This window comes from Mercenaria mercenaria, chromosome 14 (genome assembly GCF_021730395.1).
Source record: "Mercenaria mercenaria strain notata chromosome 14, MADL_Memer_1, whole genome shotgun sequence".
Classification (NCBI taxonomy): domain Eukaryota; kingdom Metazoa; phylum Mollusca; class Bivalvia; order Venerida; family Veneridae; genus Mercenaria; species Mercenaria mercenaria.
The window spans coordinates 42,537,263-42,560,072 of record NC_069374.1 but is presented as its reverse complement, the minus strand read 5'-3'; the positions used below and the strand labels follow the sequence as shown (position 1 = coordinate 42,560,072).

The following is a 22,810-nucleotide window of genomic DNA, read 5'->3' as shown; positions in this document are numbered from 1 at the left end:
TAGCATCTCTGATTTTTGCTCCAGCCCTCTATCTTGCCTATTACTACTATCCTCCTTTGGTGGAGAAAAAAGCATCCTTTTAGATGAGTTTATTAATAAAAAATTTAATGACTGATGACACATTGCACTGTGATCAAGGACTTCCTTGTAAACACTTTATCCTGTGTATTCGGAATGTGATTTTATTTTTAGCTCACCTGAGCACAAAGTGCTTATGGTGAGGTATTGTGATCATGCTGTGTCCAGTGTCCGTTGTGCATGCATGCATCTGTCAAGTTGTCCGTCCATTGTCAACATTTGTGTTTAAACGACATCTCCTCCAAAACCAATGAATGGATTTTGATGAAACTTGGCCATGATATTCTTTGGGTGGTCCTCTACCAAAGTTATTCGAACGGTTTTGCTTGGTTGCACATAGGGGCTGCCAGAGCTAAAAATAGAAAAAACTTCGAAGGACATCTCCTCCTAAACCAATGGTCCGATTTTGAAATAATTTCACACAAATGGTCCTTATGTCACCCTCTACCAAGATTGTTCAAATTATACCGATTTGTCAAAAAACATGGCTGCTGGAGGTCATGGTCACTTTTCCCTTTATGTATATAGTGGAAACTTTAAAAATCTTCTTGTATGAAACTGCTAGCTCGAGTTTAGAATAATTTTACATAAATGGTCCTTATGTGACCCTCTACCAAGATTGTTCAAATTATTTTGATTTGTCAAAAAACATGGCTGCCAGAGGGTGTGGTCATTTTTGCCTATATGTATATAGTGGAAACTTTAAAAATCTTCTTGTATGAAACCGCTAGCCCGATTTAAAGTAATTTTACACAAATGGTCCTTGTGTGACCCACTACCAAGATTGTTCAAATTATTTTGATTTGTCAAAAAAACATGGTCGCCAGAGGGCATGGTCACTTTTCTTCTCTGAATATAGAGCCTTGATATTTGGCTTGTGATATCAGATTTGTAATGTCAATCATAATTGTTCAAATTATTGTCCTAGGTTCAAAAGTGTGTGTGACATGTATATAATATAGGCTAACATAGAAGAAACCAAACTCTGTACTTACACAAACACACTTGAAGCCTTGTACACAGGTGAGCGCTTTAGGGTCAATGACCGTCTTGTTATTTTTTGTGCTACATTAACCCTTGAACTGCTAAATTTCTGTAATGATCTTGTCCATCTTTCAATTTGGACAGTACCATTAACTGTTAAAAGGGGTGCTTAACAGAAAGAAACCAACTGAATTGCAAACAGGGCAGATCTTGATCAGACTGCACAGATGTGCAGGTTGATCATGATCTACACAGATCGCAAAGGCAGAATCAATCATGTCCAGAATGAAAAGAGTTAATATCAGTGATAAAAGGATGTTTTGACACATTTCTGAAGGTCATATCTTCAAGGTCAAGGTCACAGAGCTTTTAAGTCCTTATTTCTTGTCTTGGTCATATATTTGCACATTTCAGCATTTTTGCTTTCAAACTAAACACAGTTGTTACTATTCCTAGTACAGTGTATCACATTATATATTATGGACCTAGGGCTAATTAAATTTTCTGCCTCTGTTAGGTGTACGTATGTCACTTCTGTCTGGAGAATAACTGCAAAACTATCAGAGAAATTTTGTTGAATTTTCTCACACTGACGGAAAATGTTGAATTGTACAAGAACTGCAACTCAACTTTGTGTTTGAAAGATGGAGTGATAGACAGTGCAGTTACTGTTTGTATCTTTATGAAGAAATTAAGCTGAGTAAAACAGTACAATAAAGCTGATATATATTGCAGGGTATATCAGGTGAGGACAACATTTAGGAGAGTTGGTATTTTGACCATAAGGAACATGTTATACAGTGACACTGCAACATACAGGTGTAAGGCGTGGCTCAGGGACCAGGGCTGGGTAGAAAAGTCGTTCGAACTTGTCTATGGTGAGTATATAATCTTTTTTCAGAGTGACATCTTTAAAATCTGTTGTCCTACAAAGATTGTTCAAGCCAGGTCCCTTGGGTCAAATTTGAGATGGATGGATGTGAAGTTATAAAAAAACTTGACTTGTAATATATTACTGGATGTAAAGTTTCAAATTTGCATATCAGGTACAAGTGAATGTGTGGCTGAGGCTCACAAATGTGATGGTAAAGCAACATGTATTATGTATTTTGCAGGATGCAAAGATTCAGAGCACCTGTGTGATACAAGTAGATGTGTCAGCCAGGCTCACATATGTGATGGTAAAGCACAGTGTACAGACGGGACAGATGAACAGAATTGTAGTATGTATCAGTTATGGGACATAATTATGAACAGCAGTTTGATATATATCAGTATAGGATTTGGACAGATGAACAGCAGTGTGGTAAGTACACTGTGGTGAAACCTGCACTGGATACAACCCAAGTGATAAAAAAATTAGGTAAGATTTCAGTCATTTTTAAAGCATTTGTCAAAGCCTTGCTGTGGCAAGATACTGGACCAAACAACATAGTGCAGTGATGTAGTGACGTTGGAATATCCCAAACATCAAAAAGTTCACAGCATTAAAATGAATTACTTCAGTTTTTAGCTCACTTGAACTTTGTTCAGGGTGAGCTATTAGTATAGGTGGATGGTCCTGTGTCCAGCGACCTGTGTCAACTTTTAAGCTCACATGTCACAAAGTGACAGTGTGAGCTTTTGTGATCGCGCAGCGTCCGTCCGTGCATCCGTCCATGCGTCCGTGTGTAAACTTTTGCTTGTGACCTCTCTAGAGGTCACATTTTTCATGGGATCTTTATGAAAGTTGGTCAGAATGTTCACCTTGATGATATCTAGGTCAAGTTCGAAACTGGGTCACGTGCGGTCAAAAACTAGGTCAGTAGGTCTAAAAATAGAAAAACCTTGTGACCTCTGTAGAGGCCATATTTTTCACAAGATCTTCATGAAAATTGGTCAGAATGTTCACCTTGATGATATCTAGATCAAGTTCGAAACTGGGTCACGTGCCATCAATAACTTGGTCAGTAGGTCAAATAATAAAAAACGTTGTGACCTCTCTAGAGGCCATATTTTTCAGGGGATCTGTATGAAGGTTGGTCTGAATACATCTTGATGATATCTAGGCCAAGTTCGAAACTGGGTCAACTGTGTTTTAAAACTAGGTCAGTAGGTCTAAAAATACGAAAACCTTGTGACCTCTCTAGAGGTCATATTTTTCACAAGATCTTCATGAAAATTGGTCAGAATGTTCACCTTGATGATATCTAGGTCAAGTTCGAAACTGGGCCATGTGCAATCAAAAACTAGGTCAGTAGGTCAAATAATAGAAAAACCTTGTGACCTCTCTAGAGGCCATATCTTTCATGGGATCTGTATGAAAGTTGGTCAGAATGTTCATCTTGATGATATCTAGGTCAGTTTCGAAACTGGGTCAGCTGCGGTCAAAAACTAGGTCATTAGGTCTAAAAATAGAAAACCCTTGTGACCTCTCTAGAGGCCATACTTTTGAATGGATCTTCATGAAATTTGGTCAGAATGTTCACCTTGATGATATCTAGGTCAAGTTTGAAACTAGGTCACGTGCCATCAATAACTAGGTCAGTAGGTCAAATAATGAAAAAACATTGTGACCTCTCTAGAGGCCATATTTTTCATGGGATCTGTATGAAAGTTGGTCTGAATGTTCATCTTGATGATATCTAGGTCAGGTTCAAAACTGGGTCACATGAGCTCAAAAACTAGGTCACTATGTCAAATAATAGAAAAAAAACGACGTCATACTCAGTTCAAAACTGGGTCATGTTGGGACAGGTGAGCGATTCAGGACCATCATGGTCCTCTTGTTATGGTGAGCTTTTGTGACTGCTCAGTGTCCGTCATTAGTCATCCGTCGTGCTGTCAACATTTTCTAAAGAAATCTTCTTCTTGAAAACCACATTACACCAAACTTCACAGAAATTATCCTTGGGTGGCCCCCTTTCAAAATTTTCAAAGAATTGAATTCCATGCAGAACTCTGCCATGGCAACTTAAAGGAAAATCTTTAAAAATCTTCTTGTCCAAAACCAGAAGGCTTAGAGCCTTGATATTTGGCATGTGACATCATCTAATGGTCCTCTATGAAGATTGTTGTGTCTCCCACACCACTGTGTGACGGGAGACATATTCACATCTGTCTGTCTGTGTGTCCGTCCGTGTGTCACAAATCTTGTTGGACTCTAGGTCGAACATTTCTCATCAGATCTTCACCAAACTTGAACAAAATGGGTTTGCCAATAAGTCCTCGGCCAAGTCTGATAACAAGGCAAATCGGCCCAGGCTCTTTGGAGTTATGGCCCTTGAATTACCAAAAGGCCGCTTACTCCAAAACTATCAAAGGTATATTCTCTGTGAGTAAACAGTATATAAAGACAGACTTACTCTTTAGATGATTAAGGCAGTTGTGGGAGCCATGCACTTTTCTCAAAAGCACCTCTAGTTCAAATTGTGCCCCTGGGGTGAAGAAGGTCACAAGTTTTACATAGACTTCTACAGGAAAAAAACTTTCAAAATCTTCTTGTCTAAAATCACAAGACCTAGACCTTTGATATTTTTGTACGTAGCATTGCCTCTACCAAAATTTTTCAAATTATAACCCTTGGTGAAAAGAGGCCCTTCCCTGGGGGTCTCCAGTTTTACATAGACTTATATAGGAAAACAATCTTCATGTCTGAAACTGCAAGGGCTATGCTTTTGATATTTGATGTGGCATTGCCTTGTGGTCCTCTACCAAAGTTGTTCAAATTATGCCCCTCATTGTGAGCTATTGCGATCACGCTGTGTCCGTTGTCCATTGTCAGCAATAGTGTTTAAAAGACATCTCCTCCAAAACTACTGAATGGATTTGATGAAACTTAGCATGAATGTTCCTTGGATGGCCTTCTACCAAAGTTGTTCAAACTATTCTGCTTGGTTGCACATATGGGCCACCAGAGCTAGAAATAGAAAAATCTTTAAACGTCATCTCCTAAACCGATGGTCCGATTTTTAGCTCACCAGTCACAAAGTGCCAAGGTGAGCTTTTGTAATCGGGCGTTGTCCGTGTGTCCGTAAACTCTAGAGGTGACATTTTTCATGGGATCTTTATGAAAGTTTGTCAGAAAGTTGATGATATCTAGGTCAAGTTTGAAACTGGGTCACGTGCGGTCCAAAACTAGGTCAGTAGGTCTAAAAATAGAAAAACCTTGTGACCTCCATAGAGGCTACATTTTTCAATGGATCTTCATGAAAATTGGTCTGAATGTTCACCTTGATGATATCTAGGTCAGGTTCGACACTGGGTCAAGTGCGGTTCAAAACTAGGACAGTAGGTCTAAAAATAGAAAATCCTTGTGACCTCCCTAGAGGCCATATTTTTCAATGGATCTTCATGAAAATGGTCAGAATGTTCACCTTGATGATATCAAGGTCAAGTTCGAAACTGGGTCACATGCGGTCAAAAACTAGATCAGTAGGTCTAAAAATAGAGAAACCTTTTGACCTCTCTAGAGGCCATATTTTTCATGGGATCTGTATGAAAAATGGTCTGAATGTTCATCTTGATGATATCTAGATCAAGTTTGAAACTGGGTCACGTGCTGTCAGAAACTAGGTCATTAGGTCTAAAAATCGAAATACCTTTTGACCTCTCTAGAGGCCATATTTTTCAATGGATCTTCATGAAAATTGGTGAGAATGTTCACCTTGATGATATCTAGGTCAGTTTCTAAACTGGGTCACGTTCCTTCAAAAACTAGGTCATCAGGTCAAATAATAGAAAAACCTTAGAGGCCATTTTTTTCAATGAATCTTGATGAAAATTAGTCAGAATTTTTATCTTGATGATATCTAGGTCAATTGCAAAACTGAGTCACATAAGCTCAAATACTAGGTCACTGTGTCAAATAATAGAGAAAAAAAAACGACGTCATACTCAGTACAAAACTGGGTCATGTGGGGACAGGTGAGCGATTCATCACGGTCCTCTTGTTAAATAATTTCACACAAATGGTCCTTGTTTATTTGGCGTTGCCCAACTGGCTGGGGAGGCTGTGTTTTTGGAATGTGGCCTTCCCTGTTGGATATTTATCCTTGCTTTTTAGTCTAAAGCATTGGTATATGGTCCTCTCCAAATTTGTTCAAATGGGAGCAGTTAGCCCCTTTTAGGGACTGCTATGACTAAAAATGAAATTACCTTTTAACGAATTCTTCTCATGAACTGCTCAGTGAATCTAATCAAGTTTACTTGGTCTGTAACATCATTATAAGATCTTATTTCATTTTGATCTAATTGGAACACCTTTTAGGGGCCACTGGAGTTAGAAATAGAAATACTTTTAAACAACTTCTGATGAACCACCGAAGAGATCTTCATAAAACTGCATCTGTAGCATCAATGTATGGTCTCCTCCCAATTTTGTTCAAATGGATATGCTAGGATCTACTACAGCTAGATATGCTAGGGTCTACTACAGCTAGATATAAAAATACCTTTAAATTACTTCATATGGAAGTCTTGATGGAGCTTCATTAAACTTGGTTTGTTTCATCATTGTAAGGTCTGCTCCCAAATTTGTTCAGTGGTGGTGTTTGACATTTTTAGTGAGTTTGTTCAGATGGTTCACCTTTGCTCCTTTTTTCGGCCACCAAAGCTAGATTAAAACAAAAAAACAAAAAAACTCTAAACAACTCCTTTTCTTGAACTGCTTGATGGACCTTCATTAAACTTGGTCTGTAGCATCATTAGAAGGCTTTCTTCCTAGTTTGTTTAAATGGAGGCACTTGACCTTCTTTAGGGGCCGCTAGAGCTCAAAATAGAAATGCCTGTAAATGACTTTTTCTCACGAACCTCTTGATGAATCTTCAGCAAACTTGGTCTGTAGATCATTATAAGGGCCTTTCTAAATTTTATTGAAATGGGGACACTTAGCCCCTTGTACGGGCCACTAGAGCTTAAGATAGAAATACTGCTTGATTTACCTACAGAAACCAGATCATTAAGTCACACTACAGTTGAGGTTAGTTTCTTTCCGGTAAGGGACACTGTTTCTTGTGGCAGTATTTTATTCACATGTTTTCTTGTATATTTTCAGAAGAGTGTAAGGGCAACGAGTTTCATTGTGATGATGGTGATTGTATACCAAGCAACAGGACATGTGATGGATACTATGACTGTGTTGATGGCTCAGATGAATATAACTGTGGTAGGTAGTCTTTCCTCCTTTTAACCATCTATCTATCTTGTCAGTATAACTGTGGTAGGTAGTCTTTCTTCCTTTTAACCGTCTATCTATCTTGTCAATATAACTGTGGTAGGTAGTCTTTCTTCCTTTTAACCGTCTATCTGTCTTGTCAATATAACTGTGGTAGATAGTCTTTCTTCCTTTTAACTGTCTATCTGTCTTGTCAATATAACTGTGGTAGGTAGTCTTTCTTCCTTTTAACTGTCTATCTGTCTTGCCAATATAACTGTGGTAGGTAGTCTTTCTTCCTTTTAACCATCTATCTATTTTGTCAATAATTGTGGTAGGTAGTCTTTCTTCCTTTAACAATCCATCTGTCTTGTCAGTATAACTGTGGTAGGTAGTCTTTCTTCCTTTAACAATCCATCTGTCTTGTCAGTATAACTGTGGTAGGTAGTCTTCTCCTTTAACATCCATCTGTCTTGTCATATAACTGTGGTAGGTAGTCTTTCTTCCTTTAACAATCCATCTGTCTTGTCAGTATAACTGTGGTAGGTAGTCTTTCTTCCTTTAACAATCCATCTGTCTTGTCAGTATAACTGTGGTAGGTAGTCTTTCTTCCTTTAACAATCCATCTGTCTTGTCAGTATAACTGTAGTAGGTAGTCTTTCTTCTTTTTAACCATCTATCTGTCTTGTCAATATGACTGTGGTAGGTAGTCTTTCTTCCTTTTAACCATCTATCTGTTTTGTCAATAATTGTGGTAGGTAGTCTTTCTTCCTTTTAACCATCAATCTGTCTTGTCAATATGACTGTGGTAGGTAGTCTTTCTTCCTTTTAACCATCTGTCTGTCTTGTCAATATAACTGTGGTAGGTAGTCTTTCTTCCTTTTAACCATCTATCTGTCTTGTCAATATAACTGTGGTAGGTAGTCTTTCTTCCTTTTAACCATCTATCTGTCTTGTCAATATAACTGTGGTAGGTAGTCTTTCTTCCTTTAATGATCCCTCTTGTCAATATAACTGTGGTAGGTAGTCTTTCTTCCTTTAACAATCCATCTGTCTTGTCAATATAACTGTGGTAGGTAGTCTTTCTTCCTTTTAACCATCTATCTGTCTTGTCAAGATAACTGTGGTAGATAGTCTTTCTATCTTTTAACCATCTATCTGTTTTGTCAATAATTGTGGTAGGTAGTCTTTCTTCCTTTTAACCATCCATCTGTCTTGTCAATATAACTGTTGTAGATAGTCTTTCTTCCTTTTAATCATCTATCTGTCTTGTCAGTATAACTGTGGTAGGTAGTCTTTCTTCCTTTTAACCATCTATCTGTTTTGTCAATAATTGTGGTAGGTAGTTCCTTTTAACCATCCATCTGTCTTGTCAATATAACTGTGGTAGGTAGTCTTTCCTCCTTTTAACCATCCATCTGTCTTGTCAATATAACTGTGGTAGGTAGTCTTTTTTCCTTTTAATCATCCATCTGTCTTGTCAATATAACTGGTAGGTACTCTTTCTTCCTTTAACAATCCATCTGTCTTGTCAATATAACTGTGGTAGGTAGTCTTTTTTCCTTTTAACCATCCATCTGTCTTGTCAATATAACTGGTTGGTACTCTTTCTTCCTTTAACAATCCATCTGTCTTGTCAATATAACTGTGTAGGTAGTCTTTCTTCCTTTAACAATCCATCTGTCTTGTCAATATGACTGTGGTAGGTACTCTTTCTTCCTTTAACAATCCATCTGTCTTGTCAATATAACTGTGGTAGGTAGTCTTTCTTCCTTTTAACCATCCATCTGTCTTGTCAATATAACTGTGGTAAGTAGTCTTTGTTCCTTTAACAATCCATCTGTCTTGTCAATATAACTGTGTAGGTAGTCTTTCTTCCTTTAACCATCCATCTTGTCAGTGTAACAGTGGTAGGTAGTCTTTCTTCCTTTTAGCTATCTATCTGTCTTGTCAATATAACTGTGGTAGGTAGTCTTTCTTCCTTTAATGATCCATCTGTCTTGTCAATATAACTGTGTAGGTAGTCTTTCTTCCTTTAACAATCCATCTGTCTTGTCAATATAACTGTGTAGGTAGTCTTTCTTCCTTTAACCATCCATCTTGTCAGTGTAACAGTGGTAGGTAGTCTTTCTTCCTTTTAACTATCTATCTGTCTTGTCAATATGACTGTGGTAGGTAGTCTTACCTGAATGTAACCATATTAGGAAGTAGTACCTCTTTATAACCACCTGTCTTGTGAGTTAACTATATTAGGAAGTCCTACCTTTTTGTTACCATCTATCTGTCGTGTATAGCAGTTTACGTATACTGTATTGATAAGTCTATTGTGTATCTTTCTTCTTGGCCATAAGTAAGTCTATTCAAAATGGTGCTTTGTTATACCCCCACAAAACAAAGTTTGGGGGATACATAGGAGTGAGCTTGGTTGGTTGGTCGGTAGGTCTGTTGGTTTTTATGGTTTCCGGACAATAACTCATGAAAGGCTTTACAGATTTAATTTTTTGTACACAGGTGTAACATACAGGTCAAGTTTAACTTTGAGGTCAGCAGGTCAGAAGTCAAGGTCACAGTGACCCAGAACAGTTAACTTGAGAATGTTTTGGCCTAGGATCATAAATTTCGGTACACTGGAGTAACTTCATAAAATACAGGTCAAGTTGGACTTTGAGGTCAGTAGCTCAAAGGTCAAGGTAACACTGACCCGGAACAGTTAAATGGTTTCTGGCTGATAACTTGAGAATGCTTGGGCCTAGGATCATGAAAGTTGATAGGGAGGATCGTAATGACCAGCAAATGACACATATTGGTTTTTGAGTCGGCTAAACGATGTAATCGTTTTGACGAGTCCTTGCTATCCAGCGATTCTCTAAGTCTAAATGGACCAAATAACACAGTGAAGCGATGTAGTTCCATTAGATTTCTCAAACTTCAAACAGTTCACTGCAAGAATGAAATTAAGTTGCGTGAATTCCCTTTGCTATGACCAATATACGATGTAATCTGTCATATTTATGACTTGTAATTGTGCAATACTCGAATGTAACTCATTAAGCATAAATGTACATTTTATGAATTGCGCAGGCTTACAAAGCTTGCGTAACATCCAGCGAAAGACAAAAAATAGTTCCACAGGGTTCCAGATAAGATGCGTATTAGCGTAAATTACGTATAGAAATAATGCAAATACGCATGTCTAATAATTTCTAAACGTATATAAAATTACAGAAATGCACACAATGCTTTTTTAAAAACAAAATCTGAATCATCTGGATGCGTTAGGTAACATAGCCGATCCCGATCAGCCTTAATTCTCCCACATTGAACGTATACACGCATCGTATGATTTCTATAAACTTTGCGTGGGTTTCTACACACACACATGAATTTTGCAGTCAGTAAACGGATAAATTATCGGAAGAAGAAGCTCTTACTGGTTTGTTTAGTTACTACAGATATTAAAAATGATTTTAATTCTTATTTTTCGAGAAATAAACAAATCGGCGAAACATTAAATTGTATTTTCTTGTAGTTTTTGAAATCGAAAGTAGATCGTCTATGTTTGGCGAAATGAAACAACTTTTTTATGAAAAGATTTAAATAAGAGGTAATTTAACCGTAAACTTCAATGTCAGATACTGCCAATTGCTGTTAAATGTCTTCGTATCATCACAATTTGTAAAATATATTGTTCAAACTGGAGAAAAGTGTAATCGTATCCGGATATAATATTTTGGGTAAATATCGAGCTGTGTTATGAAATTTTAAGAAAAAAAACTAAAAACAAACTGAAACTGGTAGACTATACTGTCAGTACACCGATCATTGGCCGACTCAGGCCATTCAGGCCTTTGATTAGATCAGTAGGTCAAAAGTCAAGGTCACAGTGACTCAGAACAGTTTAACCATTTCTGGGAAATAACTTGAGAACGCTTGTGCCTAGGATCATGAAAGTTGATAGGAAGGTTGATCATGACCAGCAGATTTGAGGTCAGTAGGTTAAAGGTCAAGGTCAAAATGACCCGGAACAGTTAAATCATTTCCAGATGATTACTTGAGAACCTTTGGGCCTAGGATCACGAAACTTAATAGGGAGGTTGATCATGACTTGCAGATGCAGATGACCCCTATTGATTTTGAGGTTTGACTTTGACATTGGCTTACATCTATGACAAGGCCATATTGTGGGGGTATAATTTGTCACTCCTGTGACAGCTCTAGTTGTACCCCCTGAACAACGAAGTTGTAAGTGGGGGTATACTGGTTTCAGGTTGTCTGTCCATCTGTCTATCTGTAGGCACAATCTTGTGTGCACCATCTCTTCTCATTCCCTTGACACAATTTAATGAAACTTCACACAAGTGATCAGTAACAACAGTAGTTGTGCATTGGGCATGTTAGGTTTTTTCAGAAAAGCAATTTGCAGAGTTACCGGACTTTGGTTTTTGTTACTTTACTGTATATATAGAGTCTGCATATGCAATTTTGTGCGCACTAAATCTCCTGAACCCATGCACACAATTTAATAAAACTTCTTACAAGTGATCAGTAGTAATCCTAGTTGTGTATGGTGCATGTTAGATTCTTTCAGAAAATTCTTCTGCAGAGTAATGGGAATTTGTTAGCTTACCTGAGCAATGCTCAGGTGAGTTTTTGTGATCGCTCAATTTCCGGCGTCCATCATCTGTCTGTCTGTCATCTGTCAACATTTAGCTTGTGTATGCAATAGAGGCTGTATTTTTCAACTAATCTTTATGAAATTTGGTCAGAATGATTACCTTGATGAAATCTAGGCCGAGTTTGAAAATGGGTCATCTGGGGTCAAAAACTAGGTCACTAGGTCAAATCAAAGAAAAACCTTGTGTATGCGATAGAGGCTGTATTTTTCAATTGATCTTCATGAATTGTGGTCAGAATGATTACCTTGATGAAATCTAGGCCAAGTTGGAAAATGGGTCATCTGGGATCATCACTAGGTCAAATAAAAGAATAACCTTGTGTATGCGATAGAGTCTGTATTTTTCAATTGATCTTCATGAATTTTGGTCAGAATGATTGCCTTGATGAAATCTAGGTCGAGTTTGAACATGGGTCATCTGAGGTTAAAATCTAGGTCACTAGATCAAATGATAGAAAAATCTTGTGTATGCAATAGAGACTGTATTTTTCAACTGATTTTCATGAAATTTGGTCAGAATGATTACCTTGATAAAATCTAGGTCGAATTTGGATATTGGTCATCTGGGGTTAAAAAGTAGGTCACTAGGTCAAATCAAAGAAAAACTTTGTGTATGCGATAGAGGCTGTATTTTTCAATTGGTCTTCATGAAGTTTTGTCAGAATGATTGCCTTGATAAAATCTGGCCAACTTCGAATATGGGTCATCTGGGGTCAAAAACTAGGTCACTAGGTCATATCTCAGAAAATACTTGTTTAAATTCCAGACCACATTTTTAGTCCAATCTTAATGAAAATTGAATAAAATATTTGTTTCCATGAAATCACTAGGTTAAACATGTTTACACTGTTATAGTGTGTTTCTCAGGTGAGCGACCTAGGGCCATCTTTGCCCTCTTGTTTTTTGTTAATATACTATATACATACAGTCTGCATATGCAATATTGTGCGCGCCTAATCTCCTGAACCCTTGCACACAATTTAATGAAACTTCAGAGAAGAGATCAGTACCAACCCAAGTTGTGCATGGTTCATGTTTCTTTTTTTAGATACATATTCTGCAGAGTTATGGGACTTTGTTTTTTGTTACAATACTATATACAATTTAATGAAACTTCACAGTAGTGATCAGTACCAACCTTACTTGTGCATGGTGCATGTATGGTAGGCTTTTTTCAGAAAAATATTCTGCAGAGTTATTGGACTTTGATTTTTGTTACTATACTGTATACATAGAGTCTGTATACATACAATCCACATAATTATGCAATTTTGTGTGGGTCAAATTGCAATGTACACTGTCAGTGCATGCGGGGGGTACATTCATCACCTTCAGTGGTAGCTCTAGTTTTAGTTGTTTTGAACTGTCCGATTATATTGTCTGCCACCAGCTAATATGAAAGGAAATATGACAATATATTGGTCATTAGCATTACTTCTAAGCAAAGTCCATAAAACACTAAGATGTACTATTGTATCTTCAAAATTAAAAGAACTAAGTTGCTTTCTGTTGCAAATTGAGTAGCAGAGTAGCTCAGTGTATGATGTGTTTTGTATAGGCTGTCTTCCAGACTTCACATGTTCCCATGGTGGATGTGTTTCCCAGGAGAAAGTTTGTGATGGAAATTATGACTGCAGTGTAGGTGAAGATGAGGTCAATTGTAGTAAGTACTTTATATAGGTGACATACTATATGTAGGAGAGGACTATTTTATTCTTAATAACTGTCCACATTTAAAGGCACCGACCTCCATAAATGCTATTTCTAAAGGTCTTAAAACTTAGTTACTGACAGGTTATAAGTAATGAAAATACATAAGAGTTAGTTGTTTTTATGCCTCCGCCATAAAATGGGTGGGGGGGGGGAGGGGGGGCATATAGAGTTACCCCTGTCCGTGTTTGTGTGTTCGTGTCCGGGCCATAACTTTGACATGCATGGTCCGATTTCAGAATAATTTCACACAAAAGGTAAGCATGGATAGACAATGTGTCGTGCGCAAAACCATTTCACTAGCTCAAAGGTCAAGGTCACAGTCCTTGGTTGAACTTAGCAAATTTTCACTACATATATACTGATAATGTGGTCTTCGTGTCCAGTCCATAACTTTGACATGCATGGTCCAATTTCAAAATAATTTCCAGACATCCCAACTCTCCCGATCCGATCGGGTTTCTCACGATTCTGGTTGTAAAACCCGATCACCCCGATCGGAAGTCTCAATCTCCCGATTAAAAAAACAACAACAAAACAACATAAACAACAATAAAAAAGCAAAACTTATGAAATAATCCACTTCTTTGCGCCTATCTGATACTGTACGTATCACTACTGAGTCTGTAAACAACACCTTTCGGATATTTTCGCACCTTATTCTACCCGTGCTGATTATTGTTTATTACAGGATTCAACAAAGCCAGGTGTTGATTAATGTGTCACAATTGAAATTAAAATCTAGACATAATATATCTAATTAAATTCAATCAAATTTAGATTAGAAATTAGACTGGCTTTACCTTTTTCTGTAACTTTTTGAAATCGAAAGTAGATGGTCGCCAAGTCAACCTGCTAGGTTTTAAAAAACAATTCTCTTAAAATCATTTTGATAAGAGGAAATGTCATGGTAAATTTTAATATCACTTACTATCAAATGCTGTTAAACTGTCTTTGCATCATAACAATTTGTCAAACACATCCTTTTAACTGGAGATTTAGGCAAATCTACGAAAGTGTTACAATACCCGGACATTCAATTTTGGATAACAGGATTTTGATCAATAAAAGTATTTGAGCAAGGGGTTTTAAATACTGGTTGACACGGATGAGAATCAAACAGTAAATTTTCTATTGCTTGAACTTTTATTCTCTTAGCTATATACATTTTGTTTTTACAGTTCTAACAGCTGCACTGTTTGTCATGTAAAATTCACCTGGGGAGTCTTCTTTCCAACAAAAGAAATTAAAGTGCAGGTTTAATTCTCAGTGGTGTTTTGAATTTAGACGTAGTGCTTAAAGTGCCATAACTATTTAATTTTGCACAGAAGGCTTCATGTATTATTGTTCCAAAACATTAAAAAGGCATGAATAATAAGATTTAGACAAGTGAATTTTTTAAGACTAGTGATTTTATAAGGGCAAATAAGTTTATATTATCATTAGATTTGTTAAAAGCTTCGTTATCATGAACATAATTACCGCGGTATAAAATCTCCCACTTGAACACCTCAATCTCCCACTTTGGAAAACAAAAACTCCCACTTGGCATTCAGAAAAAGTTGGGATGTCTGAATTTCACACAAATAATAAGCATGGATAGACGATATGTCTTGCGCAACAACCTTATCCTAGGTCTAAGATAAAGGTCACACTTAGAAGCCAAAGGTCACATACAAGAATGACTTTGTCCTGAGCATTTCTTCTTCATGCAGGGAGGGATTTTGATGTAACTTGACACAATTGTACACCATCATGAAACAGAATGTCATGCGCAAGAATTAGGTCCCTAGTTTAGAATTATTTCCCTTAGTTGTTACTACAGATAGCTTATCTTGTAACTCTTTTATTACTGGTCGTAGGGAAAAATCAAGACCACTTTTCTGTAGTACAACAGGCATGTTACATCCAAGGATTTTTGTGTGGATTTAGAAATCTTTTTTTTTTTTTTTTTTTTTTTTTTTTTTAAAGATTTACTTCCCTTAGTTGTAACTATAAATAACTTATTTTGTAACTTTTTAGCTCGACTATTCGAAGAATAGGGGAGCTATCCTACTCGCCCCGGCGTTGGCGTGAGCATCACTCAAATGTTAAAGTTTGCATACCACCCCAAATATTTTCAAAGTCCTTTGAGATATTGCTTTCATATTTTGCATACTTGTTTATCATCATGACCCCAGTCTGTAAAAAGGAGGAGGCAACTCTATCAAGCATTTTGACTGCATTATGGCCCCTTTTCCACTTAGAATAAATGTTAAAGTTTGCATACCACCCCAAATATTTTCAAAGTCCATTTAGATATTGCTTTCATATTTTGCATACTTGTTAACCATCATGACCCCAGTCTGTAAAAAGGAGAAGGCAACTCTATCAAGCATTTTGACTGAATTATGGCCCCTTTTCGACTTAGAACAAATGTTATGTACCACATCAAATATTTTCAAAGTCCATTGAGATAATGCTTTCATATTTTGCATACTTGTTTACCATCATGACCCCAGTCTGTAAAAAGGAGGAGGCAACTCTGTCAAGCATTATGACTGAATTATGGCCCCTTTTCGACTTAGAATATGCTTATTGTAATGTTAAAGTTTACTCATTGCGTATATTATACTGTCAGGCACTGAGAATAGTCGAGCCCGCTGTCCACTGACAGCTCTTGTTTAATAATTATGTCTCCCCCAGGAGACATATTGTTTTTGCCCTGTCCGTCCGTCAGTCCTTCCGTCCGTCCGTCTGTCACACTTCATTTCCGAGCAATAACTGGAGAACCATTTGACCTAGAACCTTCAAACTTCATAGGGTTGTAGGGCTGCTGGAGTAGACGACCCCTATTGTTTTTAGGGTCACTCCGTCAAAGGTCAAGGTCACAGGGGCCTGAACATTGAAAACCATTTCCGATCAATAACTAGAGAACCACTTGACCCAGAATGTTGAAACTTCATAGGATGATTGGTCATAAAGAGTAGATGACCCCTATTGATTTTGGGGTCACTCCGTCAAAGGCCAAGGTCACAGGGGCCTGAACATTGAAAACCATTTCAAATCAATAACTAGAGAACCACCTGACCCAGAATGTTGAAACTTGATAGGATGATTGGTCATAAAGAGTAGATGACCCTTATTGATTATGGGATCACTCTGTCAAAGGTCAAGGTCACAGGGGCCTGAACATTGAAAACCATTTCTGATCAATAACTAGAGAACCACTTGACCCAGAATGTTGAAACTTAATAGGATGATTGATCATAAAGAGTAGATGACCCCTAACGATTTTGGGGTCACTCAGTGAAAGGTCAAGGTCACACAGGCCCGGACATTGAAAACCATTTCCGGTCAGTTACTTGAGAACCACTTGACCCAGAATGATGAAACTTCGTAGGATGATTGGTCAAGCAGAGTAGATGAACCCTAACGATTTTAGGGTCACTCTGTTAAAGGTCAAGGCCACAGGGGCCTGAACATGGAAAACCATTTCCAATCAGTAACTTGAGAACCTCTCAACCCAGAATGTTGAAACTTCATAGGATGATTGTTCATGCAGAGTAAAGACCCTTATTGTTTTTGGGGTCACTCCGTTAAAGGTCAAGGTCACAGAGGCCTGAACATTGATAACCAGTTCCGATCAATAACTTGAGAACCACTTGACCCAGAATGTTGAAACTTCATAGGATGATTGAACATGCAGAGTAGATGACCCCTATTGATTTTGGGGTCAGTCTATTAAAGGTCAAGGTCACAGTGGCCTGTTCATGTAAAATCATTTTTTGGAAATAACTTGAGAACCACTTGACCTACAATGTTGAAACTTAATAGAATGATTGGACATGCAGAGTAGATGACCCCTATTTATTTGAGATCACTTGATCAAAGGTCAAGGTCACAGGAGCCTGAACAGTGACTTGAGAACCACTAGGCCACGAGTGTTGAAATTTAGCGGGATGACTGGACATGCCAAGTAGATGATCCCTATTGCAGCCAACCATCAGTGTCTCTTTGACTTTTGCTCCTGACCCGTATTGACTTCTTGCCTATAGCACTTTGCATTGGGGGAGACATACGCTTTTTTACAAAAGCATTTTCTAGTTGACTGTAGGGAAAAACCAAGACCACTTTTCTGTGATACAACATAGATGTTACTGTCAAATTTTAGGTGTATTTTAAGGTATCTTTACCTGGTAAGGAGTTTTTTTTGTGGACTTAGAATTTTAACAAAAGAATTACAATAATTACTACACAACCACAGAATTAAAATTCCATTTGCAAATACAGGTGCTACTGTATATTTGATATGACGGGCGTATATTGTGACATTCTGGCACTTTTTATGTAAATAAATAAGGCCAAGGGTCCTTCTTTTAGTTTGTGAGCAGTACCATGCCTGTGACCTTTCTCATGTTGCAGGGGCATCCGTGTCTGTGACACATTTCTAGTTACTGATTTTTCCATTCAGAACTGAAATGCTTTTGTAAGGGGGTAATGAGGTAAACTGGCTTAATTATAAAGTTTTATATTTAACAATCTTTAAGTGTGTATTCCTCCTTGGTGTATCTTGACCAGAGGAAAATGTTTATTACCTGGTTTGATTTATTCATACACTCAACATTCCTTTTGGCTAGATCTACAAACTGACCTATATATAGATTACCTTAACCCTCATATGACTTTCACCTTCCAACTTAAAACCATAAAAAACAACATTTTTGGTCCTATAGTCGGCATAAATGACTCAGTTTACTTCATACACACACTCAAATACCTTGAGACTCACCTGTATGTAAATGGCATTGACCCAAATATGACCTTCACCTTCAAAATCAAAAGCCTAATAAACAACATTTTTGTCCTACAGCCCACATAAGTGACCTAATTTATCTCATACTCATGCTCATCTAACACTGTGTCAAGACCTACAAACTGTGTGTATATAGATGAACTTGACATCCCATTAGTATGAACCATATTACAGTTTTGTTCAAACTCACTCTGAACAATCCTTTTTGCAAGATATACAAACTGACATTTATATAAATTACCTTGACCCTTGTATGGCCTTCACCTTCAAGCTTAAAACTTTAATAAACAACATTTTTAGTCCTGTGTCCCATATAATGACCCAATTTAGTTCATACTCACACTCGCCAAACCCAGTTGCAAGATCTACAAATTGACCTGAATATAGATGTTCTTGATCTTCATATGATCTTCACCTTTAAACTAAAAACCTCAAAAAACATCATCTTTTGGTATATTTCTAGAAGCATGATTTTTGGATTTGATAAAGCAGCTTCTTGTTTAAATTGAAACCCTTATTAGACTGGTGATGTATTTGGGCGGATGGATGGGTGCATCAAGATTTGGTTTTCGTTCAATAGTTTTAGTTTGGGTTGAGATATTAGAATGAAACTTTGCCTATAGGTAGCTTATAGTAAGACTAAGGATGGGAGTGAAATTGGGTCAGTGGAATATATGTGAAGGGCACTGTAACTAAAATAGAACGAAAGTTATCGCGTAATAACTTGAATTTTGGTTGGTGGATTGAAATTAAAACTTGGCATATACTTATAAAAACACAAAGGCTGGGATTGCAAATGGGGTCAGTGGGGGCAGGTTCAAGGTCAGTGTAACTGATTTGATTTGCATACTTAGAAAAGTCTACCATGGCGCTGTGATCTAGAGTGTTGGCCAAAACTAAATTTTGTGCTGTGGAACAGATGGGTTGTAGTTCAAATTCCACTGAGCACCTAACTTTTTAGCTCGACTATACAAAGTATAAGGAGAGCTATCCTATTCGACCCAGCGTCGGCGTCTTTCTGCGTCCCTACCTTGGTTAAATTTTTTTTTACACTTTCTCTTTTTTCAACTTATCTCTGTAATTACTTGATGGATTTGATTAAAACTTGAAATAGTTATTCCTCATCATCACCCACATCATCTGACATAAGGGCCATAACTCTGGCACTAATACTTCATGATTTATCCCCCCTTTTCACTTACATTTTCACAAGGTGCATAACTGGCACAAATTTTTCATGAATTATTCCCCCTTTTTACTTATAATTTCAGGTTAAAGTTTTCATGCACTTTCACTCTATCTCTGTTATTACTGAATGGATCTGATTCAGACTTAGAATAATTTTTCAACATCATCACCCACATCATATGACACAAGGTGCATAACTCTGGCAAAAAACATTAATCAATTATTCCCCCTTTTTACATAGAATTTTAGGTTAAAGTTTTGATGCACTTTCACTCTATCTCTGTTATTACTGAATGGATCTGATTCAAACTTAAATAATTGTTCAACATCATCACCCACATCATATGACACAAGGAGCATAACTCTGGCACCAATTTTTCATGGATTATGCCCCCTTTTACTTAGAATTTAAAGTCCTATATGTCAGTTATTATGAAATGCATTTGATTCAAACTTGAAGTAGTTGTTCCATATCATCACCCACATCATATGACACAAGATTCATAATCTTGCACCAAAATTTCATGAATTATGCCCCTTTTTGCTTAGAATATACTTATATAGTGTTTTGATACACTTTGTCTTTACCTCTCTAATTACTTAATATTTTTGACATGGACTTGGGCTATTGTGCAATATCTTCATCCACCATTGGAGTTAGTAAACACTACAGTGACAGCTCCAGTGTCCTCAGATGTGCCCAGTTTCACTATCCAGCATCGAAATAGTCAAGCGTGCTGTCTTCTGTGACAGCTCTTGTTTGTGTGTGCGATAGAAAAGTCATTTTGTTTGGGTCAAAGTCAAGGTCACAGGTACTTGTAGTAGATTTTTAGCTTACCTGAGCACAAAGTGCTCATGGTGAGGTATTGTAATCACACTGTGTCCGTCGTGCGTCCATCAAGTCGTCTGTCCATTGTCAACAATTGTGTTTAAACCACATCTCCTCCAAAACCAATGAATGGATTTTGATGAAACTTGGCCATGATGTTCCTTGGGTGGTCCTGTACCAAATTTGTTCAAACAGTTCCGCTAAGTTGCACATAGGGGCCGCCAGAGCTAAAAATAGAAAAAACTTCAAACGACATCTCCTCCTAAACCGATGGTCTGGTTTTGAAATAATTTCCCACAAATGGTCCTTATGTCACCCTTTACCAAGATTGTTTAGATTATACCGAATTGTCAAAAAACTTGGCCGCTAGAGGACGTGGTCACTTTTCCCTGTACGTATATAGTGGAAACTTTTCTCATGTGAAACTGCTAGCCCGATTTTAGAATAATTTTACACAAATGGTCCTTGTGTGACCCTCTTCCAAGATTGTTCAAATTATACCGATTCATCAAAAAACATGGCCGCCAGAGGGCGTGGTCACTTTTCCCTATACGTATATAGTGGAAACTTTAAAAATCTTCTTGTTTGAAACTGCAAGCCCGATTTTAAAATTATTTTACACAAAATAATGGTTCTTGTGTAACCCTCTACCAAGATTGTTAAGATTATTTTGATTCGTCAAAAAACATGGTTGCCAGGGGGGCGTGGTCACTTTTCTTCTCTGAATCAATAATAGCTAGAGCCTTGATATTTGGCTGTGATATCAGATTTGTAATGTCTACCATAATTGTTCAAATTATTGCCCTAGGTTCAAAAGTCTGTGTGTGACATGTATATATTATAGGCTAACATAGAAAAAACCTAACTCTGTACTTATACAAACACACTTGAAGCCTTGTACACAGGTGAGCGCTTAAGGGTCAATGACCCTCTTGTTTTGCTGGAATTGTCATCAAAAATTGATGTCCGTTCAATAACTTAGGTTTGGGTGGAGATACTGAAATGACATTTGGCCTATATATTAACACCAAGTATGGGAGTGAATTTGGGTTCAATGGAGTATAGGTCAAGGTCATTGTTTATAAAATTATTAAAGAACACAGTTTCCTCTCAATTACTTAACGGATTGAAATTAAACTTGGTATATAGGTAGCTTATAGAAAAAGCAAGACTGTGATTGCATATAGGGTCAGTTGGATCAGGTTCAAGGTCTGTATAAGTGATTCAATGTGTATATGTAGAAAATTCTACCATGATGCTGTGGTCTTAAGCATTGAGCTAATGCTACATTTTGTGTTGTGGAATGGATGGGTTGCGTTTTAAATTCCGCTGAGTGCCTAACTATTTTCACTGATAAATAATGTCATTCTTATGCCACTGGATCAAGTTCAAGGTCACAGTTACTAGAAAAAGATTTTTTATGCCCCCCTTCGAAGAAGGAGGGGTATATCGTTTTGCAGATGTTGGTCGGTCTGTCGGTCGGTCGGAATGTAGACCAATCCGCTTCTGGATGATAACTCAAGAACGCTTGGGCCTAGGATCATGAAAGTTGATAGGGAGGTTGGTCATCACCAGGAGATGACCCCTATTGATTTTAAGGCCTGTATGTCAAAGGTCAAGGTCACAGTGACCCTGAATAGTAAAAGAGTTTCCGGATGATAACTCAAGAACACTTGGGCCTAGGATCATGAAAGTTGATAGGGAGGTTGGTAATGGCCAGCAGATGACCCCTATTGATTTTGAGGTCAGTATGTTAAAGGTCAAGGTCACAGTGTCACTGTTAAATGGTTTCCGAATGATAATTCAAGAATGCTTAGGCCTAGGGTCGTGAAAGTTGATAGGGAGGTTTGTTATGACCAGCAGGAACAGTAAAATGGTTTCCAGGCAATAACTCAAGAACGCTTGGGCCTAGTGTCAGGAAAATTGATAGTTAGATTGGCGATTTTACACAAATGGTCCTTGGGTGACCCTCTACCAAGATTGTTCAAATTATTTTGATTCATCAAAAAACATGGCTGCCAGGGGGCTTGGTCACTTTTCCCTTTATGTATACCATACTTGTCCAAATTATTGCCCTAAGGTTAAAAAAATGGCCACGCACCTGTGTCTGACATATACTTTAACTATAGGCTTTTATATTAGAAACTTTGAAAATCTTCTTCCTTGAGCTAGAGCCTTGATATTTGGCTTGTGATATCAGATTTGTAATGTCTACCATAATTGTTCAAATTACTGCCCCAGGTTCAAAAGTGTGTGCGACATGTATATAATATAGGCTAACATAGAAGAAACCTAATTGTACTTATACAAACACACTTGAAGCCTTGTACACAGGTGAGCACTTTAGGGTCATTCACCCTCTTGTTTAGATCACCAGAGCACGAAGTGCTCACGGTGAGCTATTGTGACCGGTCGTTG

General features: G+C 37.5%; 1 protein-coding gene across 6 annotated transcripts in view; it reads left to right on the top strand.

Annotated features, from left to right (window-relative positions):
* LOC123527381 (low-density lipoprotein receptor-related protein 2-like) overlaps nt 1-22,810 on the top strand; it is a 189,010-nt gene that overhangs the window by 9,435 nt on the left and 156,765 nt on the right. For all 6 annotated transcript variants that reach the window (XR_008367061.1, XM_045306784.2, XM_045306782.2 and 3 more), the window contains exons 3-6: nt 1,798-1,940; nt 2,178-2,285; nt 7,097-7,207; nt 13,429-13,533. Coding sequence is in view for 5 of the 6 variants with exons in the window: in XM_045306784.2 (XP_045162719.1) it covers nt 1,798-1,940; nt 2,178-2,285; nt 7,097-7,207; nt 13,429-13,533 (467 nt within the window). In the remaining variant the exon portion in view is untranslated. The remainder of the gene's footprint in view (nt 1-1,797; nt 1,941-2,177; nt 2,286-7,096; nt 7,208-13,428; nt 13,534-22,810) is intronic.